Source organism: Rattus norvegicus, chromosome 10 (genome assembly GCF_036323735.1).
Source record: "Rattus norvegicus strain BN/NHsdMcwi chromosome 10, GRCr8, whole genome shotgun sequence".
NCBI lineage: Eukaryota > Metazoa > Chordata > Mammalia > Rodentia > Muridae > Rattus > Rattus norvegicus.
Genome location: NC_086028.1, coordinates 14533092 through 14553613, shown reverse-complemented (window position 1 = coordinate 14553613; position 20522 = coordinate 14533092). Strand labels below are relative to the sequence as shown.

Below are 20522 nucleotides of genomic sequence, written 5' to 3'. Positions count from 1 at the left end.
TAAGCAGGAGAGCATCTTGAGCAAGCCCAGCAACCAAACATCGATCCACTGAAGCCAGCCTTCCTTTTACACAGCAGCGCTGCTGTCTGCCTAAAACCCAGGCCAGGCCTCCCTCACTCTCTTTCATTTCTACAATTACATCTATCCCAAGTTGCTCACCATCCATGAGACTGACAAAGAAAGACAGCCCCTCTTGAGACCCCGTCTTCAGGAAACTTCCAAAGCTGCTTTTTCTCCAGTTAAACATGTCCAGGGCTTTCTCATCCCCACTTACTGCTGCCTTTGCCAACTGAACCAGATCCCTAAGAGTAAAGAATATAGCAGTCAAGATTCCCAGAGTAACTTGGGGCTGGGTCCACATGGGTCAGGAGCCCTTCACCCCACCCCCAGGATGAAGGGAGACACACATCAAACTACATGGGGCTGCATACTTACTCCCCAGGAGGGGGGAGCCGGAAGATGCAATGGGTGAGCGGTTTCCCGTATTCGTGTTTCAGGAGTGGTGTCCCCTGTACTCGGCCTCGCTGGTCCAATCTCCACAAGAGCAGGACCCCGAGCTGCAAGAGGCCAACAACATGTGTGAGGAATATCTCCCTACAGAAAGTTCCCTACTTGGAAGTGAACAGAAATGGAGAAGCAAAATACTAGTGATTTTTCATTCAAGAAAATTACTGTACTACGTGTGCACTATGGAAATGCTAAACTATGCAAAAGTATGGAATTACAACTCTTATCTGAGGCCCCTCCTCTATGTCACTTCTAGAGATAGCAACTGTCCTGTGCTTAGAATAAACTGCTAACTGTAGAACAAATTTTGGTTTACAGGAAGATTACAGAGACAGTACAGACCTCCTATATTTGATACCACTACTAAACCATAAGAATCAATGAGTTAGGGCTGGGGATCCAGCTCAGTAGTGCACACAAGCCTTGAATTCAGTCTCTAACACAGCAACAGCAACAGACACCAAAGCAAGCGCTTGCATGGAATTAATGAGCTAGTACTTACATCACGACCAACTACGTCCACACTACTTCATCCTGAGCTCTTCAGTTCCCTTAATATCCCTTTCTGTCTCAGAGACTGCCTAGGACTGAGCATTGAGTTGTCATGTCTTCGTAGGCTCCTGTAGGAGCTCTTGGGTGATTCTCTCAGGTGTTCCTTGTTGGCCTGGTTTTAAGGGGCTGCTTAGGTACATCGTTCAACTGGGATTTATCTGCTATTTTCCCATAACTGGATGGGGCTATAGGTTTGTTGGGGGAAGACCAGAGGAGCAGGCAGATTACCAGAGAGTAAGCAGTTCCCTATTGGAAAGTCCTTACTATAAACACAATTCATCACGGTGGATATTGACCTTGACACCCCAGAGAGTAGCTTTTATCCATTGTAAAATGAATCTTTTTCCTCTTTTTATGCGGTATACTGAGAAAGAAGTATGCAGTGTGCATTTGGGAGTTAATATATTCTACTTTCGAGTCGTGGTTTGAATAAAAATGGCTCCCATAGACCCATAGGGAGGAGCACTCTTAGAAGGTGTGGCCTTGTTGGAAAAGAGTATGGCTTTGAGGTTGCAGAGGCTCAAGCCAGGCCTAGTGCCTCACTGTCTCTTCCTGTTCTTCCTGTCATGACAATAACGGATTGAACCTCTGACCTGTAAACCAGCCCCAATTAAATGTTTCCTTTATAAGAGTTGTTGTGGTCACGTGTCTTTTCACAGCAATAGAAACCCTAAATAAGACATTCATCATGGATGAAGTATCAACATAAATCATTTGGTCTGCTTCAGCATAAAAGATGTCTCTTTTCCATCATTTGTTTATATCAGTATAAACTCTTGAATATTTATTTCCTGCTTTGGTTATAATCTAAATGCAGTTTACTCTGCTGCTCAAATTCATCCAGCTCTGATCACTGGGGGCATTTCCAGTTGTCCTAAGACTTTTCCTCCGCCGCCCACCCCCACCCCTGCCCCTTTTTTCTTTTTTTTTTTCCAGACAGGGTCTCATTGTGCAGTCCTGGCTGTCCCAGAACTCACTCTGTAGACTAGGCTGAGCTAGAACTCAGAGATCCTCTGTGATGCTCTGACTTCTGAGATCTAGGATTAAATGGGTGTGCTACTGAAGGATTAAAAATTAATAATAAGCCGCCTAGCTACCCAAAAAGAAGAGGTAGGGTCTGTGAGAACATGAACTTTTCGCCCCTCCCTTGCTGTGCAATGGTTCCCGGAACATTCTTGCATGAAAGGTTTCCTGGAACAGCCACAATGACCCATAGCCTCCGGCCACAATGGTCCAATGGCCCTGTAAAATGTCACTACCCCTAATCACAATGTCACAAAGGCCTAGATGTATGGGCAGTTTATGGTTTTGGAATTCCCCTCCTCCCTCCCTCTTGATCCCCCTGGTTTGTGGTTTTTTCCTTTATAAGCTCTGTGAAAATTCAGGTCGGGGTCGAACTCCTCTACTCCCTGTGTGGTGTATGAGTCTCGACCCCAGCATGCTGGCCTGAGCTCTCGTTTCATCTCGCTCACAATAAATCTTCCTCGTGTGATTACAGCAGGTCGGTGTCTGTGTCCTACTGGGTGCGCGTCTTTCCCGAGACTTGAGTGGGGGGCTCCCTTCGGGGGTCTTTCATTTGGGGGCTCGTCCGGGATCTGCGCGACCACCCAGGGGTCCTAGACCCACTTGGAGGTAAGATTCTCTGTTTTATCTCAGCGCTGTGTCTGGGTCTGTGTCTATGTTCTGTCTGGGAATCTGGTGCGATCGCTGTTTCGGTTTTGCGGACGCTCAGTGAGACCGCGCTCCAGGAAGGAGAGCGGGGTGGATAGGGATAGACGTGTCCAGGTACCCACCGTCCGTTCGCCCTGGGAGACGTCCCAGGAGGACACAAGGGGGGACCAGGGACGCCTGGTGAACCCCATCTGATAGGTCCAGAGGAGACTTTACTCCTTGACGACCGGTTTGTTAGGCAAGGTCTGCGACCTGCCGATCAGTTTCAGTGCCTCTGGTCGACACGAAGTCGACGTCGGTTTTGTTTTTTTTTTTTTTTTTTTTTTTCTCTTTTGTTTGTGCTCGTGTGTGTGAGTGTGTGTGAATTAAGTCCTGTAGTCTGTGTTTTTCGGTACCGGTTTAAGGTCTTAGTGCACTGTCTGGGCAGATGAAGGATTCCTGCCCTGTGCACGAGAGTCTTAGTGCACTGTCTGGGCAGATGAAGGTTTCCTGCCCTGTGCACGGGTGGAAGAAGGTTCCCCACCCCGAAATGGCGCCTGTGAGTAGATGAAGGATTCCTACTCCGAATAGTCTTTTTCTTTCTTTTTTTCCTTTTTAGAAAGCGCACCGGGGGACGCCCCAATCGCGCAGGCTCTGGGACTCGTGAGTGACGTTCCACGAGTCAGCCTTTGTTGGGTCCTGGCTCTGGGACGCGTGAGAAACGTTCCTCGAGCCGAATTTTGTCGGGAGGACCCGGCAACGGACAGTCAAAAAGATCTGACTGTGACTTTGGAGGTCGAGTTCGGCTGCCTATTTAAGTATAGGCACGGACAAGTGTGCTTAGATGTGTTAGTGTCTGTTGTCTGTATTCTGTTTCTGTGTTTGGTATCCCGGAAGCAGCTAAGGTTAAGCTGCAGTTTGGGCCAGGTACTGAAGGTACCAGGCATCTGTGGAAATTGGTTATAGGATGCTTTGTCTTGGTCTTGTTTGTCTGGATTGTTTTCTGTGGTATTGTCCAGTGTTTTTTTGACTTTTGTTTCGTGTTTGAATTTGGACTGACGACCGTGTTTAAAATCTTGGACTGACGACTGTGTTTGAAATCATGAAACTGTTTGCTTTGTTCGTCGAAGAGTTTTACTTGGTCCCCTTAATGCTTAGTAAGAAACTTAATCTTATGGACCCCGCTCTAGTGGCGGTGTGTTGGTTGATAGCCAAAGTTAATTTTTAAAATAGTGTTTTATCTGTGCTTGTGCTCGCAGCACACAGTAGAGGGGAGCGAAATTAGCTGCGGAGCTGCTGCAGCGAGCATGGGGACTTCTCAAGTCTCACCCAATTTTTCTGGCTCTTCAGGAGCTGTTTAAAAGGAAAAGGCTTAAGGTAAAAAGAAACACTATAGAGAGATTTCTTAGTGAATTACTACACCTTGGTTCGCGATCTCTGGGAATCTCATGGTGGACAGCTGAGATAAGCTGGAAAAGGATTTAAATTTTGCTTGGGAGCAAAGAATCTTAAAGGTGGAGTTTCAGCCGGTATGACACTTAGTGCGTAGCTGCCTAAAAGATCAAAAATGCTGTTAACAGGCTAAAAAAAAAAAAAAAAAAAAAGGGACAGGCTGTGTTAGAAATGCTACAGAAGAATAATCTAAAAAGGCTGAGAGCTAGGTGGGGCTATAAGGAAAACAAGAACAGGAAAGGAATTTCTGACATTTGCTCACAGAAGGAGAGTGCTCATTTAGAGAAGTTCTTTAAGGAAGCCTGCCTTATCTGCTGTCTTTATTCCAAGGGAGGAGTCAGTCTCCAGCACTAAATTACTTGGAGGTAGCCAAGGTCAGGATTAATGTTTTCTTTTCCATGGGCCTTTAAACCCAGTGAGACAGTTTGGTAAAGGGCTACTACTGAGGTCCTGATAGCCCCAGGTGAACTGGTTACAATTCTTTTATCAGGCCCCTGGCATCTAGCACCCAGGTTCTAACCATCTCTCCATCCTTTTGTTATTAGTTGTTACTAGAAGCCTAGTGTCATTTGGAGGCTGGTTCTCTTGAGAGGCAAAGCCATGGAGCTGACACTGACAATGGCCTTTTTGTTCCAAGAAAGGCCTCCTGGTTTAGCTGTGTGACTAAATGCTGTTTGCCCTCTTCGGTAGACTCTATTCTCAAGATTCTCTTGTTTTCTCACCATCCCATTTGATATGCTTGTTAGTAACTGTTACAGGTCTTCTTTACCACCGATGAAAGACGGAATCCTACTGGAGACCAGAAAAAAAAGGGTTCCAACACGCATAGAAGGCCCTCACTTCTGCCTGCTCTCTTCATACCCCTGAAGGTAGGGAGTGCTCCAGGTCTGCCCCCAGGCTCCAAGGGTGGGTCTCCTAGGGGCTGGAAAATGCCCCACCAATCTGGCTAAGATAAGGAAAAGATATGAAGAGAAAGTTACAGAAACTTGAAGGGTTAAGCTAAGTCGCTGAGAGAGTTATTGTAAGTTGATGCATGGTTCAGGGTCTGTGCAGAAAAGTGGACAGCACCTAATAGCTGTAGAAGAAGATGCAGAGAGACAGAAAAAGAAAGAAAGAAAGAAAGAAAGAAAGAAGGTAAAAAGAGCAGAAAGCTAGGGAAGAAAAGAGACAAAAAGAAGAGGAAGCTAGAGAGCTAAAGAGAGATAAAAGACAAGAGAGGAACATATACTGGCCACAGTAGTTAGGGAACCTAAGAAGATAGTACCTGGCAACAGAAGAGAATTCCTGGCTAAAGATCAGTGTGCCTAATGCAAAGAAAAAAAAAAAGACACTGGGTCAGGGACTGCCCCAGAAAGAACAAGAGGGGACACTGGAGAGCTTCTTGGTCCTAGAGTGCTGGCTATGTACAGAGATAGAAGGGAAGTGTGGATACAGGGACCCAATGCTCTGTGCTCCTATGCTCCAGTGGGCCAGTATCCAAAGACCTTGGGTACAGGGGCCTACTGGCAACAAACAATACTTATGGACTGCCCGAAGAACAGTGGACCTTGGCGTGGGCCGGGTAACCCACTAGTTCATAGTCATCCCTGACTGCTCCCATCCCTTGCTCATGAGAAAATTGCTCCCCAAAATGGCTTGCGTGGGCTGAAATGGCTGGGTGAGGCCATGTGTATGCATATCTACAGACTGTGTATGCGGAGCTTAAGACCTGTCTCAGTGCACCAGTACCTGATGCTGGGAGATGAATGGCTTAGCGCTGTTCTACTTGGAACATATCACTCCTGCCAGCCGGGCACTAACAATTATCACCCAATCCAGGACTTAAACTGTGATAGAGTGGCTGATGTTCTGCCTTTGAATAGAGTGTCCCAAAAGATGGGACCACTGGTCAGCTGCCATGGACTAGATTCTCTACCAGTTGGGGACAATCTGGTCACCTTGCTGCCCAATCCGGACCTGGAGCCACCACAGCACGAGTGTCAAGTACTGGCAGAAGCCCATGGGTGGAGGAAAGACCTCTGCGACTGGCTGATTGACCCCTGCTGAAAGCCGAGGACCTTGTCCACAGACGGGAACAGTTCTCTTCATGAATGAAGGTCAGAGACAAGTGGGTGCTGCCATGGTGGACAACACAATGTCATCTGGGATGGCTGAACCTCTACCCCCCCCAGTACATCAGCACTGCAGATGCCTTTACCATCTCTTGGATGCCCTGGTGAAGCCAACAACTGTGAGTACTATTCATTGCTCAGGATATCAGGAGGGAAGAGATTCAGTGACATGGGGCAATAACGAAGCAGATAAAGTGGCTCGAAAAATGGTTATGCAGGAGCCCATCCTGGTTGCAGGCCTGCAAGAGACAGCCACTGGGAACTGGGATCGGACTAAGGGATGGCCTCACTTAGAAAAGGCCCAAATTGCTTAAAAGATAAAGGACAATGGCACATTGAGGGGAAAGCTATACTTCCCAGAGAACAAAGAAAAGACTCACTTTGCCAAATACAGAAATGGACTCAATTAGGAGATAAAAAGTTTGTCCAAGTAGTTAAGTGTATGTAATAGACTTTAAGATTTTAGCCAGAGAGGCAGTAGAAAGTATAAGGTATGTCAATAAGTGAATGCTTAGCAAGCAAACAGGGCAAAGAGACCTAGAGAGTTTGGTGAAAAGTCCAAGTGAACTTCACTGAGATAAAACCAGAAAAATATAATCACAAGTATCTCCTAGTGCTTGTAGATACTTTTTCAGGAATAGATAGAAGCTTTCCTCACCAAACAAGAGACGGCCTCTGCAATCATCAAGAAGATACTGGAAGAAATCTTCCTCCGATTTGGAATGCCCAAGGTAATCTGGTCAGACAACGGCCCTACTTTCGTTGCCAAGGTAAGCCAGGGTGTGGCCAAGTATTTAGAGGTCGATTGGAAATTACATTGTATTTACAGACCTCAAAGTTCAGGACAGGTAGGGTAAATAAATAGAACTCTAAAAGAGACCCTGACCAAATTAACCATGGAGACTGGCACAGACTGGGTGACACTCCTTCCCTCTTGCTCTCTTCAGAGCAAGAAATACCCCTTCCAGATTCAGCCTTACCCCCTTTGAGATCTTATATGGGGCCTCAGCCCCCCTGACTGTATTAGATGATGTTACTGAACCAACATGTCATAGTGCCATAGTAATAATGATTTGTGTGCCAGGCTAAAAGACCAACAGGTGATACAGAAAGAAATCTGCTCACAGCTGACAGCAGCCTATGCCCCGGAGACCCCTGAGACATCCCATCAGTTCCAGGTTGCAGCTACACTGAGTCCAGACACTCGAGCCTCGCTGGAAAGGACCGTACCTGGTGCTGCTGACCACCCTGACAGCTGTCAATTCTCAGCCCTCACCAGCCGTGTACTAGCTGTTGGGCTGAGAGCTGGGACCTAGAGGGAAATTCAGTCATGTTTGTCCTGGGTTCTATCAAGATAGGTGTGGGATAGGCTGATTTCCATTACAAATGATGTAACATTGCATATGTTAGTACTCTTAACACTTCTTGGGACTGTGCCTCAGGGATCACAGTCCGTATAAGCTTAGAAGTTCTAAAAGCTAGTCATGACCTTGGTGGATAGGCTTGGATAGTGTCCAGGTTAGAATCCTCATGTTAAGACTACAATACCAAGCTGTTATGCTAGATGAAGCTGAGTTCTCCATGAAGTTCTAGGATTAGAACTATTAACAAAAAGAAGAAGTGGGGAATGAAGGATTAAAAATTAATAATAAGCCGCCTAGCTACCCAAAAAGAAGAGGTAGGGTCTGTGAGAACATGAACTTTTCGCCCCTCCCTTGCTGTGCAATGGTTCCCGGAACATTCTTGCATGAAAGGTTTCCTGGAACAGCCACAATGACCCATAGCCTCCGGCCACAATGGTCCAATGGCCCTGTAAAATGTCACTACCCCTAATCACAATGTCACAAAGGCCTAGATGTATGGGCAGTTTATGGTTTTGGAATTCCCCTCCTCCCTCCCTCTTGATCCCCCTGGTTTGTGGTTTTTTCCTTTATAAGCTCTGTGAAAATTCAGGTCGGGGTCGAACTCCTCTACTCCCTGTGTGGTGTATGAGTCTCGACCCCAGCATGCTGGCCTGAGCTCTCGTTTCATCTCGCTCACAATAAATCTTCCTCGTGTGATTACAGCAGGTCGGTGTCTGTGTCCTACTGGGTGCGCGTCTTTCCCGAGACTTGAGTGGGGGGCTCCCTTCGGGGGTCTTTCACTACCACTGCCCAGCTATCCTGAGGTCTCCGGACAGACTCCAAGGAATCAATCTTATGTATGACAAGAGTGGGTGGGGAGGTGGAGCAGGTAAGACCTGAGAACTGGTGTTGGCTAAAATGACAACTAAAGGCAATGTATGGCTCTTGGCTAAATCCTACATTAGGAAAAGACAGATACAATGAACATTACTACAAGTGGCAAACTTTTTTTTCCTGGTGTGTGTTGTATGCACGTGTTTATATGCATGTTCACATGTATGTGGGTACATGTGTGGGCATATGTGTACTTATATGTAGAGGCCTAACGTTGACGTTGGATATCTTCCTCCGTTGCTCTTCAATTGATGTAATGAGGTAGCACCTCTCCTGGAGTCCAAGGCTTGCTGATCCCAGCTACTCTAGGTAGTGCTTGCTCGTCCTGAGTGCTGGGTTACAGAAGGAATGGCAGCACCACACCTGAGGCGATGGTTGTTCACAGGCGTTCACAGATTTATGTGGGCCTGACACAAGTATTTTGTTTCCCTGGACACTTAGACAAAGCTCACAAGTTCATTGATTGTAAGTTTTCCCCACATACAGCTTAGCAACACCCTCATCGTGGACCCAACCTGGCTTTTACACAGGTTCTTATGAGCTATGTTTTATTCTGTTTGTTTTCATTTTTCAAGACAGGGCTTTTCTGAGTAGCCCTGGCTTTCCTGGGGCTAGCCCTGCAGACAGGCTGGCCTCTCCCTCCAAAGTGCTGGGATTAGAGGTGTGCACCTCCACCACCCAGCACCTGATGATCCAATTCTGATCCTCATGTTTAAACGGCAAGAACTTTCTTTTCCCAGTCCGGACAGGAGAGATTTCGATGTACTGCATACATGTGGGGTAACAGCACTGTATCAGTGCCCAGTTCCCTGAATGGGAGAGACACTTGGTAGTAATGCAGGACAGGTCTGAGATTTTAGGTGCTGGAGGCCTATGAATTTAGGAATAAAGTTTCATGTATCTATCTCAAATCTGCAAATATTCAGGAAAAAAAAGTGTACACAGGGAGAGAAAAGGTAGACATGTTAGTGTCAATAACCGGTGACACCTATGGGAAGGGTAGACAAATATTCCTGGCAATATTTGTGTGTGTGTGTGTGTGTGTGTGTGTGTGTGTGTGTGTGTGCACCCTCGTGTATTTAGACACTCAGGCCTTCAACTTCAGAGGACAGGAAGAGAAAGTCAAGGTGAGGTGGTTATGGAAAATTCTGCAGGCACTGTATGTAGTTCTCTAAGGCCCTTCAGGCACCACGAAGGCATAGGCCAGTGTTGTGGTTTGCCATGGAGTTATCTGTATTTTGATGCTAATTCCACTGCCCCAAGGACAGCTGCCTAATCATGTGCTCAGGAATCAGGTGACTTCACCAGAGCCTTCTCCCCATTGAATTTGTAAAGTACAGGTGAGGGGCAGGTACAGGATAGAAGGAGGCCTGTCATTGGAGAGAAGGATGGGTGGGTGGGAGAGAAGTTTGAAGGAAGAAGAGGAGACTGGAACAGAAAGGAAGAGAGAGGAGAGAGAGGGCAAGAAGCCATGGCAGGTGACGTTAACATTTCGTTCTGTGTATTTACAGGTTGTTCTTAATGTTTTTAAGAGATGGATGGTACTGGGCTTTGTATGTTTAGGTGGGCGATTATACCTTATCAATTGGGTCAAAGGTTATTGTGTTGTGTGTTCTTTCATGTGCAGATTTAAGGATAAGGGAGTGTAGGGCGGCTAGTCTGGGCCAGCAGGAGTTTCGATGTGTGTTTCTGGCATGGTGGCAACCTGCCTTGGGATTAGATAGGTAGAGAGATTGCTGCCAGGCTCAGAGAGAGGCCTTTGGCAGTGGGATATGGGATGGAGCAGAGTGGGTGAGATGCTTTGCTGACTGAGACTTAAGATATCCAGCAGACATCTTGGGGCACTGTGGTGTTGAACCACGCAAGGTAAAAGACAACCATACTGTGTTTATTTTTTATATTTTTACAACAGGCCTAGATATTTACAGAGTCCCTGATAAGGGTGTTGCTAAGCTTTATGTGAGGAAAACTCTTGCAATCAATAACTTGTGAGCTTTGTCTAAGTGTTCAGGAAAAAAAAACATACTTATCTCAGGGCAACATAATCTGTGAAATATCTGGAACGATTGTGTTTTCTGGAGTTGCTCACTAGCTTTTCTCACTGATTTGAAGCACACATATACCTCATGTACCTTGTCTTGATGGTCCAGCACCTTTCACAAGTATCATTGAAACACAAGTATCATTGCACCTTTCACAAGTATTATTGCACTGTATCATTGAAAATGGCTTCATAGTACAATGTTTTCCATTATGCTACCCAAGGCCTGAAGTTAGGGGTGGTGGTTTGAATGAGGTTGGCTCTGTAACCTCATGTTTGAATGCTTAGTCACCAGGAATGAAACTATGAGAGGATTAGGAGGATTAGGGGGTGTAGCCTCCTTAAAGGAAACAGGTTGCTGGGGGGTGGACTTTGAAGTTTCAAAAGCCCACACCAGGCTCAGTGTGACTCTCTGCTTGCTGCCTGCAGATCATGAGGTGAAGACCTCAGGTACTGCTCCACAGACATGCCTGCCTGTCTCCTATCATGATAGTGAGGAGTAGTAACTCTAAAACTGTAAGCAAGACCTCAATTAATGTTTCATTTCATATGAGTTGCCCTGGCCACGGTGTCTCTTCGTAGCAATAGATCACTGGCTAAAGCCAGGGGCATCACCATACGGTGCTAGGGCTAACGGTAAGGAGAACTAAACTGCTCTTTTAGCTTCTCTAAAGGCCTGAAAATGAAGAGTGTGGCTGAAGAAGGCAGAGAGGTGGAGGGTGGGCTATGCACTATGGAGTCTTTTCACTCTATGACTGTGCACATTGTCAGATTTCTGTTGTACAGCTGTGAATCAAACCAGGTTTTCTCAGCTCTGGTAGAGGGTCATTCTTGTCATAGGAAATGTCTGGTGTATCGCAGAGCACTGGTAAGCACCACTAACCTTTGCAACAAGGCACAAGAGATTCCTAAGTCTCTCAAAGATGCGAAATTCGCCCGAGGTAATGAGCCCTGACAAGCTAGACTCCAGGGCACTAAGAATGTATTCATATAAGTGGGTGATTTTGGAGTGCTACTGACATGCTGGTATCTGGGACACTTGCTCTATCTCCATGAATGCAATCCCCTAACATGTTTATTTAAAAATTATAGATATATCTTTGTCACATGATGGTATCTTAGAATAAACATTTGAAGTTCTGATTCAAATATGAAAAAGAAAAAGAATACATTAAGTTGGGAGGGAATAGGGTATTGGGGACAGAGAAAGAACTGGAGGGGAGGGAATGGGGGATAGACTTGATCAGAACACATTATATGCATGCATTGACATTCCCAGTCAGTAAGAAATGAAAGGGGGAAAAAAATCTGCAATTATGTCTGATGAAATCAGTTGAACCCTGAAATCACACATTTCCTCTAACTTGGGTTTTAGCATCTTTCACATGCATCCTATATGCACACACCACAGGGATGGAGATGGTGTACTGACCTTGTCTCCAGATACCAGGCAGCTCCCGCTGGTACTCCAACTGAGGATGGCAATGTCAGTCGTATGTGGCAGGGGCACCGTGTGCTGCTCCTTGTCCTGCTTATTAAACATTATTACTTCTCCAGTTTCCCAGCCAATAGCCAGGATAAGCCTTGTTGGGTGCCAGCATAGTGAAGTGGCCTGGAAGGACCTCTCAATGTGGGTGTCAGGCACGGGCTCACCCTATGTGGGACAAGAAGTAAAACCCCCCATTGTAGATAGTGGTAGATACATCAAGATGCTGTCTAACGCATAAAACTCACATCGGTACAACATGTGTGTGATTACTAGAGGCTAATGATGGGTATCTCCCCATCATTCTCAATTAGAAAATTACTGGAGCAGAAGAGACAGCTTCAGCTCAGCACTGAAGAGTTCTTGCTGTTCTTCCAGAGGAGCCGAGTTCAGTTCCCGGCATCCATGTCAGATGACTCGCACTCACTAACTCCAGCTCCAGCAATCTGATATCCTCGTCTAGCATCCAAGGGTCTTGGCACATATGTGTGCTCACATACACAAAATAAATAAACATGCTTTAAAAGGTTACTTATCACGTGTGTACCTGTGCATGCATGTGTGTGTGCTAAGACAGGTGTGGAAACTTGAGAGAAATGGTTCTCCCCTTCCATCATGTGGACCCTGCAGACTGAACTCAGGCCACCGGACTTGGCGGTAAGTGCCTTCACTCAGGAGCCATCTCATCAGCTCACCTGGTTTCTGAGACCGTCTCTCGCTTGAGTCTGGAGCTTACTGCCTCAGCTAGGCTGGGTGGCAAGCAAAATCCAGATCTTCTGGCCCTCCTATGTAGCAGCTCTTTGTCCTGCTTTAGAGGTTCAAGAGCGTGCTGAGATCTGAGCCCCTGTGCTGTACATGCCTTCTCCAACTCCTCATACTGATCCGACCTCCAGGTCTTCCTGATTCAGCCGATGAATATCTTCTTCTGATATTTTGGCCTCTATTGCTGTGAGAAAAAGACTTCCTGCTTTTTAGAAGTAACCTCACTTGTGGTAATTTGTTAGAGCAGCCATGGGAAACTAGTATAATCAGGAAGGGTCAGCGTGGGCCTAGAGAGATGGCTTAGTGCTCCAGAGCACTTACTGACACAATGGCTCACGAGCATGTACGACTCCACTTCCAGTGGATCCGATGCCTTCCTCTGACCTTGAAGACATGCACCTGGTGCACTTACGCACACGCAGGCAAAAGACTCATACACGCAACATAAATAAATCTAAAAGAACCCAAAGGGCCAACATAAAAAGTTGAAGAAGGCATGAAGGGCCCAGGGGGTCAGATTTAAGCGTGCTCTTGAACCTCCGTGGCAGGGGATGAAAGAACTGCCAGACACCAGGGCTTTGGTGCTTAGGAACAACTGGCCCTTGGACAAACTGATTTAGAGGTCTCTAGAGCTGAGCTATGCTGCCTCCTGGCCTCTATGACTCGGGAGGAGAAAAGAGCACAAGGGTCAGGAGCTGCTGAAGTCAATGTCACTCCAAGGACTCACTTGTTCAAGGTAGATGTCTACGTTGCCTCCAGAAGATGGGCTTACAGATGCCACTGCCAGGAATGGGTGGGTGGGGTGCCAGGTGATGTGAGAGGGAGAGCTGGATGCATCTGGAGCTTTGATTCGGTGGTCAAAATACAGTGCCATGGTGATGCACAGACTTAGTCAAGGATGAGACCTGCAGAGCGGGGGAAACCAACTAAGAATGACAGCGTATAGAATTGCAAAAGGGAAGCACACTTACAAAGACACAAAGCAGCTTGACGTGTTTCTTAAGTGAACTTATTTGTTAGAGATCTCTATTAAGGAGAAATATAAAAAGCAAAGGCTTGAACTTGGAATGACCCAACGTGTGCTGGAAAAGAAGTCAAATTCTTTGCTAAGAGAGAACTAAATGGAATAGAATGAGCAAGTACTAAACGGGGGTTTCAAATAATTCTTGATCACTCTCATTCCAGACAAGATAAGCATGGGTTCGATTTCTACGGACACCCTCAAAGACAAAGCTGAAACTAGAGAAAAGCAAACTGCCCATAAAATATCTGTACAGAGAAAAAACAGCATTCAACTTCATAGAAACCAAAACTCAAAAGAATGTCTGCTAGCTATGACTTATAGGTGGCAGAGGACAGTCAGGATCACAAAGCCACAGTGACTGGGGAGATGCTGCATTTGATTTGATACATGGGTTTGAAAGATGATTCTGTGGTTAAGAGATCTTCCAGGTGACGTGAGTTCAGTCCCCAGCACTCGCATCAGGCAGCTCACAGCTGGCTAGAACTGCAGTTCCTCTGGGATCTGATGCCACGCTGGCCTCTGCAGACTGCACACAGACATTAGAAATAAGCCAAATATGGTGGCACAAGCTTTCAATCCCAGCACATAAGAAGCCGAGATCCCTATGTGCTTGAGGAAATATGGTCTACTACAGTGAGTTCCAGGCAGCCAAGGATACACAGTGAGACCTTGTCTCAAAAAAAAAAAAAACAAAAAACTTATTTTTTAAAAAAAAGTGCTACCTGACACTTTAGTATTTCCATTTTTATACAATGTTCTAATTGTCTGTTCTCTCCTCACTTGTGCTTAAGGTTTTTCTTTTCTTTTCTTTTCTTTTTTTAGGAGCTGGGGACCGAACCCAGGGCCTTGCGCTTGCTAGGCAAGCGCTCTACCACTAAGCTAAATCCCCAACCCCGCGCTTAAGGTTTTTTATTGTTCATTTGTTTTGTTTTGTTTTGTCTTTCAAGGCAAGATTTCTGTTTAGCCCTGACTGTCCTAGAACTTGCTCTGTAGCCCAGGCTGGCCTCAAATTCACAAAGATCTGCCTGCCTCTGCCTCCCAAGTCCTGGGATTAAACGTGTGAAGCACTACTGACCAGAACTCTTAAGTTTTAAAATGAGAATTAGCCAAATAATTAAAAAGTTATTAAATAAATTTTAAAAGGCAGATGTTCACAATAAAATAGTTATTTGAAAATCTGTTAATGGCCTTAGTTCAGGAACAAGTTTCAAGTATGGAGGCCCTAAAGCAAGAAAAAGGCAATTTCACTTTTTCCAGTCAATTGATCCTCATTTTTATAGTTGTCAATCATTTTCAGAGGTAAGTAGCTCCATCAAGCCAACTCTTAGGAAAGCTAGTTAAACTCATTATGCCAAGGAATCATACTAACAATTAAAGACAAGTTACAACTGTCAGAGACTCTCAGGAACAAGAGGATGAGTTCTAGAGTAGCCTTTCAGGGTAGTGACCAATGATCTAAAGTCTAGCTCTCTGGGCCAGAATAAGGTCACTAGCTGCATCATGTAAACATTATTGAAGGACTGTGTAGTTCAAGGTGGTCCAGTCAGATCATGCTATTTTCATAAGCCACCCGAAAATTAACCAAGTCACGGATTTTGGCTTCCCCCAACTTCAAACTAAATGCATGCAGAGGTAACCACGCGGCAACTCAAAAGTCCAGCAGGGGGCTCTAGGACTGGGCAGAGAGAATTCTTGTGAAGCCAGCACAGAGAGGAATCGAAAGGGTCCTGGCAGGTCATCTCTAGGCCCCAGGCCGATCCTGAAGGACCCTATCCCACCCCCAGCCACTCCCCACTCCAGCCCCAGACGCCTTTGCACCTCAGGTATAGGAGTCTAACTTCCGCAGATTCCCTGTGCCTCCGTGTCGCCCGGACAACGCCGCTACAGAAAGTGGAAGCAAGTTCAGGGACGGCCGCGCCTCCGATGGCTCCCAAAAAGACGACTGGCGACTAGAGGCGCAAAGAGCCAAAGACAGTCGGTCCTTCCCGGCGCAGCTCTGAGTCTCAGGCCCGTCTCAGGACCACAGTTTGGCCTTCTTGCTAATGGGTGGGCCAGAACTATTTGCTACTCAGGGCAAGCTGCGTCAAGCCTCCTGATACTTTTATCCTCGAGTTCATCCTGCCCACCCCACCACGCAGGCCATCAGTCGACACCTCGGGGAGCTTAGTTGCATCGACTCGGATGGGAGGGCGCGGCTCGAGAGCTTCTCCGGGAAGTTCTGAGTACCGGACGCCGCCCGGGAGTGTGGCGCGTTGACGCCTCGGGAGACCGCTGCAAGCGGCACTCAGCAGAACCTTGCAGCAGCTAGGGTTCCCTGGGCGACCGTGCGTACTTTAGCCAGCGTTAGCCAACGGCGGGTGTCGCTGGAGAGCAGGCGCAGTAGCACGGTCCACGCCAACGAGCCAAGGGGATAACCAGAGACGGAGACCTTCTGCGAACTGGAATACTCCGTCTCAAACGCCACATGCATAAGGATTAGAGTTTTAAAAAACATTTCCTTATCGTTTCGAGCAGGAAAACTGTTAGTGGGCTGTGCTACGATATATTTATGGTCCTAAACCTGATTTCAGAGTGCATAGTCCCCACCCGAGTTCGCGCGCGCTTCAAGACGCCCCGCTGAGGCGGTGATTTCTTCTCACGCATCCGTCAACACAGTCTCAGCCAATCACAACCAGAACGCTGACCCTATTGGCTGTCGGTTCGCCAATCGGAAGAGACGCACGACCCGCAAGGGCGCGAGGTTGCCGTCACAACACGCCCCACGTTGCGGGCCCGCCCCTGTACACCGTGCGGGCGCGCGCACGTAACGCCTACTGACCAATGGCAGCCTAGCTGGTTGGGCGCGCCCGCAGAAAAGCTGGACGTGCTCGCCTTTTTTTGCGGGACGTTCGCCCCGCCCCGCTCCGGCGCCGACTTCAGGTCCCGGGCGGCCGCCGTAGCCGGAACTGTTTAGAGAGCGCGGCGTCCCGGGTGTGGGAGGGCGAGTGGCGGCAGCACCGGCGCCGTCAGCCCTGTTAGCCGCGCGCCGGTCCACAGAGAGGAGTTGCGAAGGGAACAGTGCTCGGTGACCGCGTCTGACACACGACTACCAGCCCGGCATCGCGGCCTCGCCGCAGCCGGAGCTGCCCGGCCCCGTCGGTTCTGCGGAGGCCCGGGATCCGGGAGCCAGTCTGCCGGGAAGCGTGGATGAAAAAGGTGACCGCAGGCTGCACTCGGGAGCCTACGGGATCCGCGGAGGGGCCGCGGTATTCGCGGGCTGTGCCGTGTGCAGCCAGCGGTCAGCTCTTTAGGAAGGTGCGAGCTTCTCCCACCCGAAATGGGACAAAGGGTGTGGAGCCGGGACGAGGCCCGCAGTGCCCGCGCCTCCCACGGTCAGGAAGTGACGGGTTTCGGTGACGGACTCCATAGGAGTCCACCGCCGCTGGGGAACGACCGGAATGCGCCTGGGGACACGGCCTGGCGCGCCGGCGAGTGGGTCCTGTTGGACTGATGTATTTTGTTTGGTGGCGCTGGCAGTGCTGGTTCTGGGAATGGGTTTCCGCTCCCTAGCACAATGACAGGGTTTTGGGAACCTTGGTGAGGGGGTTAGAAGTGAATAGATTCGAAGAGAAGTCTTGTGTCATAAAGTCATTTAGCGTGAGTTTGTGTCTTGAGTGGTTCTGTGCCAGAGTTTTCTTAAGGTAGTATATGAAAGATCAGTGCCAAACAGGAAAACTGCACACCATTTTTGGCAGCACCATTTTATGGTGTTACTTCGAGTTTTACATCCCGGTCTTTACCTTCAATCTTTGTGTGTGTTTGTGTTTGTGTGTGTGTGTGTGTGTGTGTGTGTGTGTGTGTGTGTGTATTGGTGCCTAGCTCTATCTGGTTTTCTTATTAAATACAATGTTTTCAACAGTTGTGTTGAACCTAGTGTCTGCTGAAGAACGCAGTGTTTCTCTGTCCTGCTTCATCACGTACACAGCCTGTGCTTAAGATGTTGGAATGTACCAGAACTTTAGTTTATTCTGAGTATAACTTCTCCTGGCTACAGACAATTATTATTTTGTTTGTCGATATTTTGTGACAGTGGTAAGAGTTAAAGCAAGAATTTTGTTGTTTACAGTATTGTTTACATAGTGCACTTCCGATTCTTGAAATCCGACTGGAACATAACAGTGTTTGCTGTCACTTTTCCAGTGTTCCCTAACCTACTCCGTGCAACAGGCTTTGTTGAATGAGAGGTGTAGTCAGTTCATCTTCCATCTCCCGCCTGGGAAGGTTCCCGGAGTGCAAGCCTCTCTCTTGCATGCCAGCTTTGGAGGGAGCGGCAGTTTTGGCCCATGGAGCACTAGGGGCTCCGAGGGCAGCGCGGGCCGTTGCAATAGGCAGGTGCGCGGCACGATCGCGCGCGTCTTGGCACCAGAGGGGAGACCAGGGGCCACGGGCGGTACGGGGAGCAAGGCGGGTTCAAGCTGGGGGCCATGAGCTGCGGCGCCTTGGGGTAGGTGGCGGGACAGTGAGACCCAAAGCTCAGAGGCCAGGTCATGCTGCCGTGCCTTCCGCAGCTCCGGGCCGTGTTGGTCTACCTGGGTTGGGGGCATCCAAGGGCGGGGCGGGGTCCGGGTCCGGTCGGGCTCAGCACTGTGCCGGCCCTCGGGCGGGCGGCGGGCGGCGCTGGAACAAACAACGGCCGCCATGTTGGGAGGCCGGCGGTAAACTTCTGCCCGCCGCCTGCCTCACCGCTCCCCGTCTCTCTCGCCGCAGGATGACAGTGAAGTTGGGCGACGCCGGCAGCGGGGAGGAAGGGCTAAAGAAGCTGGGCAAGCGGACGGCCGATGAGGAGTCTCTGGACGGAGAGGGGCCCGGCGGTGCGGACGCGGCAGACAGCAGCAGCACAAAGAGGGACGGGCAGACCCCTCGGGCCGCCGGAGCCCCCGCACCACCCAGAGGGTTACCGACCCCGTCCCCACCACAGGGCAGCCCCCAGGACCAGCACCATTTCCTAAGGTCCAGCGTGCGACCACAGAGCAAGAGGCCCAGGAAGGACGCACCCTGTGCTGTGGGCAGTGGTGGTGCCAGCGGTTCCGGGACGCGAGGAAAAGGTAGGGACCCTTTCCTGTAGAGTCTGACAAGATCTCCTCAGGTGGCACTTGCAGGGACACGTGCCCCCTTCCACTTCTTGTAGACTGTTGCTTTCCTCTTTATACTAAGATACGGGGCAGTGATTGTCCTTTCTCTTGGCAAGAGAAATAGATTCATGAAGGTTCTCTGACGGTTTTTCACGGATGGTCCTTTTAAATTACCCATAATAGCTCAAGTAAAGGCAGAGAAACTATGTGCTCTATCTCCACACCTCAAGTAGTGGGAAGGAAACAAAAGAACTGGCTTTTGTAAGTTATGGGCTGGGGAGGCTGTTGATGGCATGGCAGAGAGGCTGGCTGCAGTTTATTGTCTTCCACCAAAGGGTTCCTAGCTTGGAAGCATGAAGAACAGAGAAATGGGACCCTTAGAGTTTCTACTGAGGTGTATTTGGTGACACAAAAAGGATCTCCACTTGATGAAATCAACGGTGACCCATCAGGGGCAGCTCTCAGAGCTGTCTTGTGTTGAGACTGTAACTGCTTTCCTGAAGCCTCTTACCAAAGTAAAAACAAATGTGCCACAGTGGGTTCGTCACACGCCTTTATTTCCCTGTCGGCTTTGTCTGTTTATATTTCAGCATCTTGGCTTTTACCTGTGCAGGCAATTTGCTCTTACCTTCTTTTCAAACCAAGTTTGCCCCCCACTTCTGCACACCGCCTTTTCAAAGACAAAATCTGCTAGTAGCCCAGGCTGGCCTGGAATTCACTAAGGCCTTGAGCTCATAGTTTTTCTGCCTCAGTTTCCTGAGTGCTAAACCATTACATGCCAAAACCGATCTAATTGATAGTTGGCTTATATAACACTTTTTTTTAAATAACAAATGGGACATCAGTTTTCAGTGAGTTCTCCATACAGCCAGGCACGAGGATACGCATCTTTAATCCACGCACATGGGAGGCAGAGGCAGGTATATCTCTGAGTCCGAGGCCAGCCTGGTCTACAGAGCAAGGTCTTGTCCAGCCAGGACTCCATTGTGAGACTCTGTATTTAAAAAACAAATCCTCAAACATTTATTTATAGCAGCATTTGAACTATTATAGTTTACCTTTTGTTTTTGTGGGAATATTGATTTAAATTACCAAGATGATCCCGATAGTTTTAAGAAGATAATATTTCAATAGCCAGTAGAGAACCTGTATTGAGGGTTTGACACAGACATGTCCCATTAAACTCAATTCTGCCTCGTCCTGATCTGTAGGACCTCATCCAGATTCATGACATGATTCTGAAGTGAGTATGGCAATTAAAGATGTAAGGATGAGGTAACTTTGTATGTTTCCAAAACTAAATGTCGCCTCACATAAATTGATTTAGTATTAGGAAAACATGAGTTTGCCAAACTCGACTATTTTGTGAAATCCCTTTTCACCAGAGGATGGATACAGGAGTGCTGAAGCTTTTTGGGTCTGTGCTAACCTCTTTCAACGTCTACGGTGACTTTGGTGGTGGTGGTTCTGAAAGGCTGGCATGTGGACTTTTACCAATACCTCACCTACCGCCACCTTGCCCACTCAGTTCTCTCTGTTCATTCAGATGTGCTTTTCTGTCCAAGATATACCCACTTGAGAGAAAAGAA

General features: G+C 47.9%; 2 protein-coding genes and 1 long non-coding RNA gene across 11 annotated transcripts in view; 2 read left to right on the top strand and 1 right to left on the bottom strand.

The window, feature by feature from the left end:
* The window catches only part of Ift140 (intraflagellar transport 140), an 87793-nt gene extending 71313 nt beyond the window's left edge, over positions 1 to 16480 (bottom strand). For 2 of the 5 annotated variants that reach the window (XM_039087092.2, XM_039087097.2), the window contains exons 1-5: positions 15641 to 16480; positions 13526 to 13703; positions 11983 to 12204; positions 436 to 557; positions 160 to 302 (exon numbers count right to left, since the gene is read on the bottom strand). In XM_039087092.2, coding sequence (XP_038943020.1) covers positions 160 to 302; positions 436 to 557; positions 11983 to 12204; positions 13526 to 13672 — 634 coding nt within the window. In that variant the 5' untranslated portion in view covers positions 13673 to 13703; positions 15641 to 16480. The remainder of the gene's footprint in view (positions 1 to 159; positions 303 to 435; positions 558 to 11982; positions 12205 to 13525; positions 13704 to 15640) is intronic. The other 3 variants (XM_039087093.2, XM_063268240.1, NM_001427126.1) reach the window with 2 other exon arrangements.
* LOC134480761 (uncharacterized) lies at positions 2120 to 8340 on the top strand. The gene is made up of 2 exons (XR_010055539.1): positions 2120 to 2691; positions 4908 to 8340. It is a non-coding gene; the product is annotated as an uncharacterized LOC134480761 (long non-coding RNA).
* A 289-nt stretch (positions 16481 to 16769) lies between the features above and the next one.
* The window catches only part of Cramp1 (cramped chromatin regulator homolog 1), a 48553-nt gene continuing 44800 nt past the window's right edge, over positions 16770 to 20522 (top strand). For 2 of the 5 annotated variants that reach the window (XM_063268566.1, XM_017597599.3), the window contains exons 1-2: positions 17157 to 18193; positions 18569 to 18906. In XM_063268566.1, coding sequence (XP_063124636.1) covers positions 18039 to 18193; positions 18569 to 18906 — 493 coding nt within the window. In that variant the 5' untranslated portion in view covers positions 17157 to 18038. Of the gene's footprint in view, positions 17018 to 17155; positions 18194 to 18568; positions 18907 to 20522 lie in introns of those variants that run through there. The other 3 variants (NM_001427759.1, XM_063268565.1, XM_017597600.3) reach the window with 3 other exon arrangements.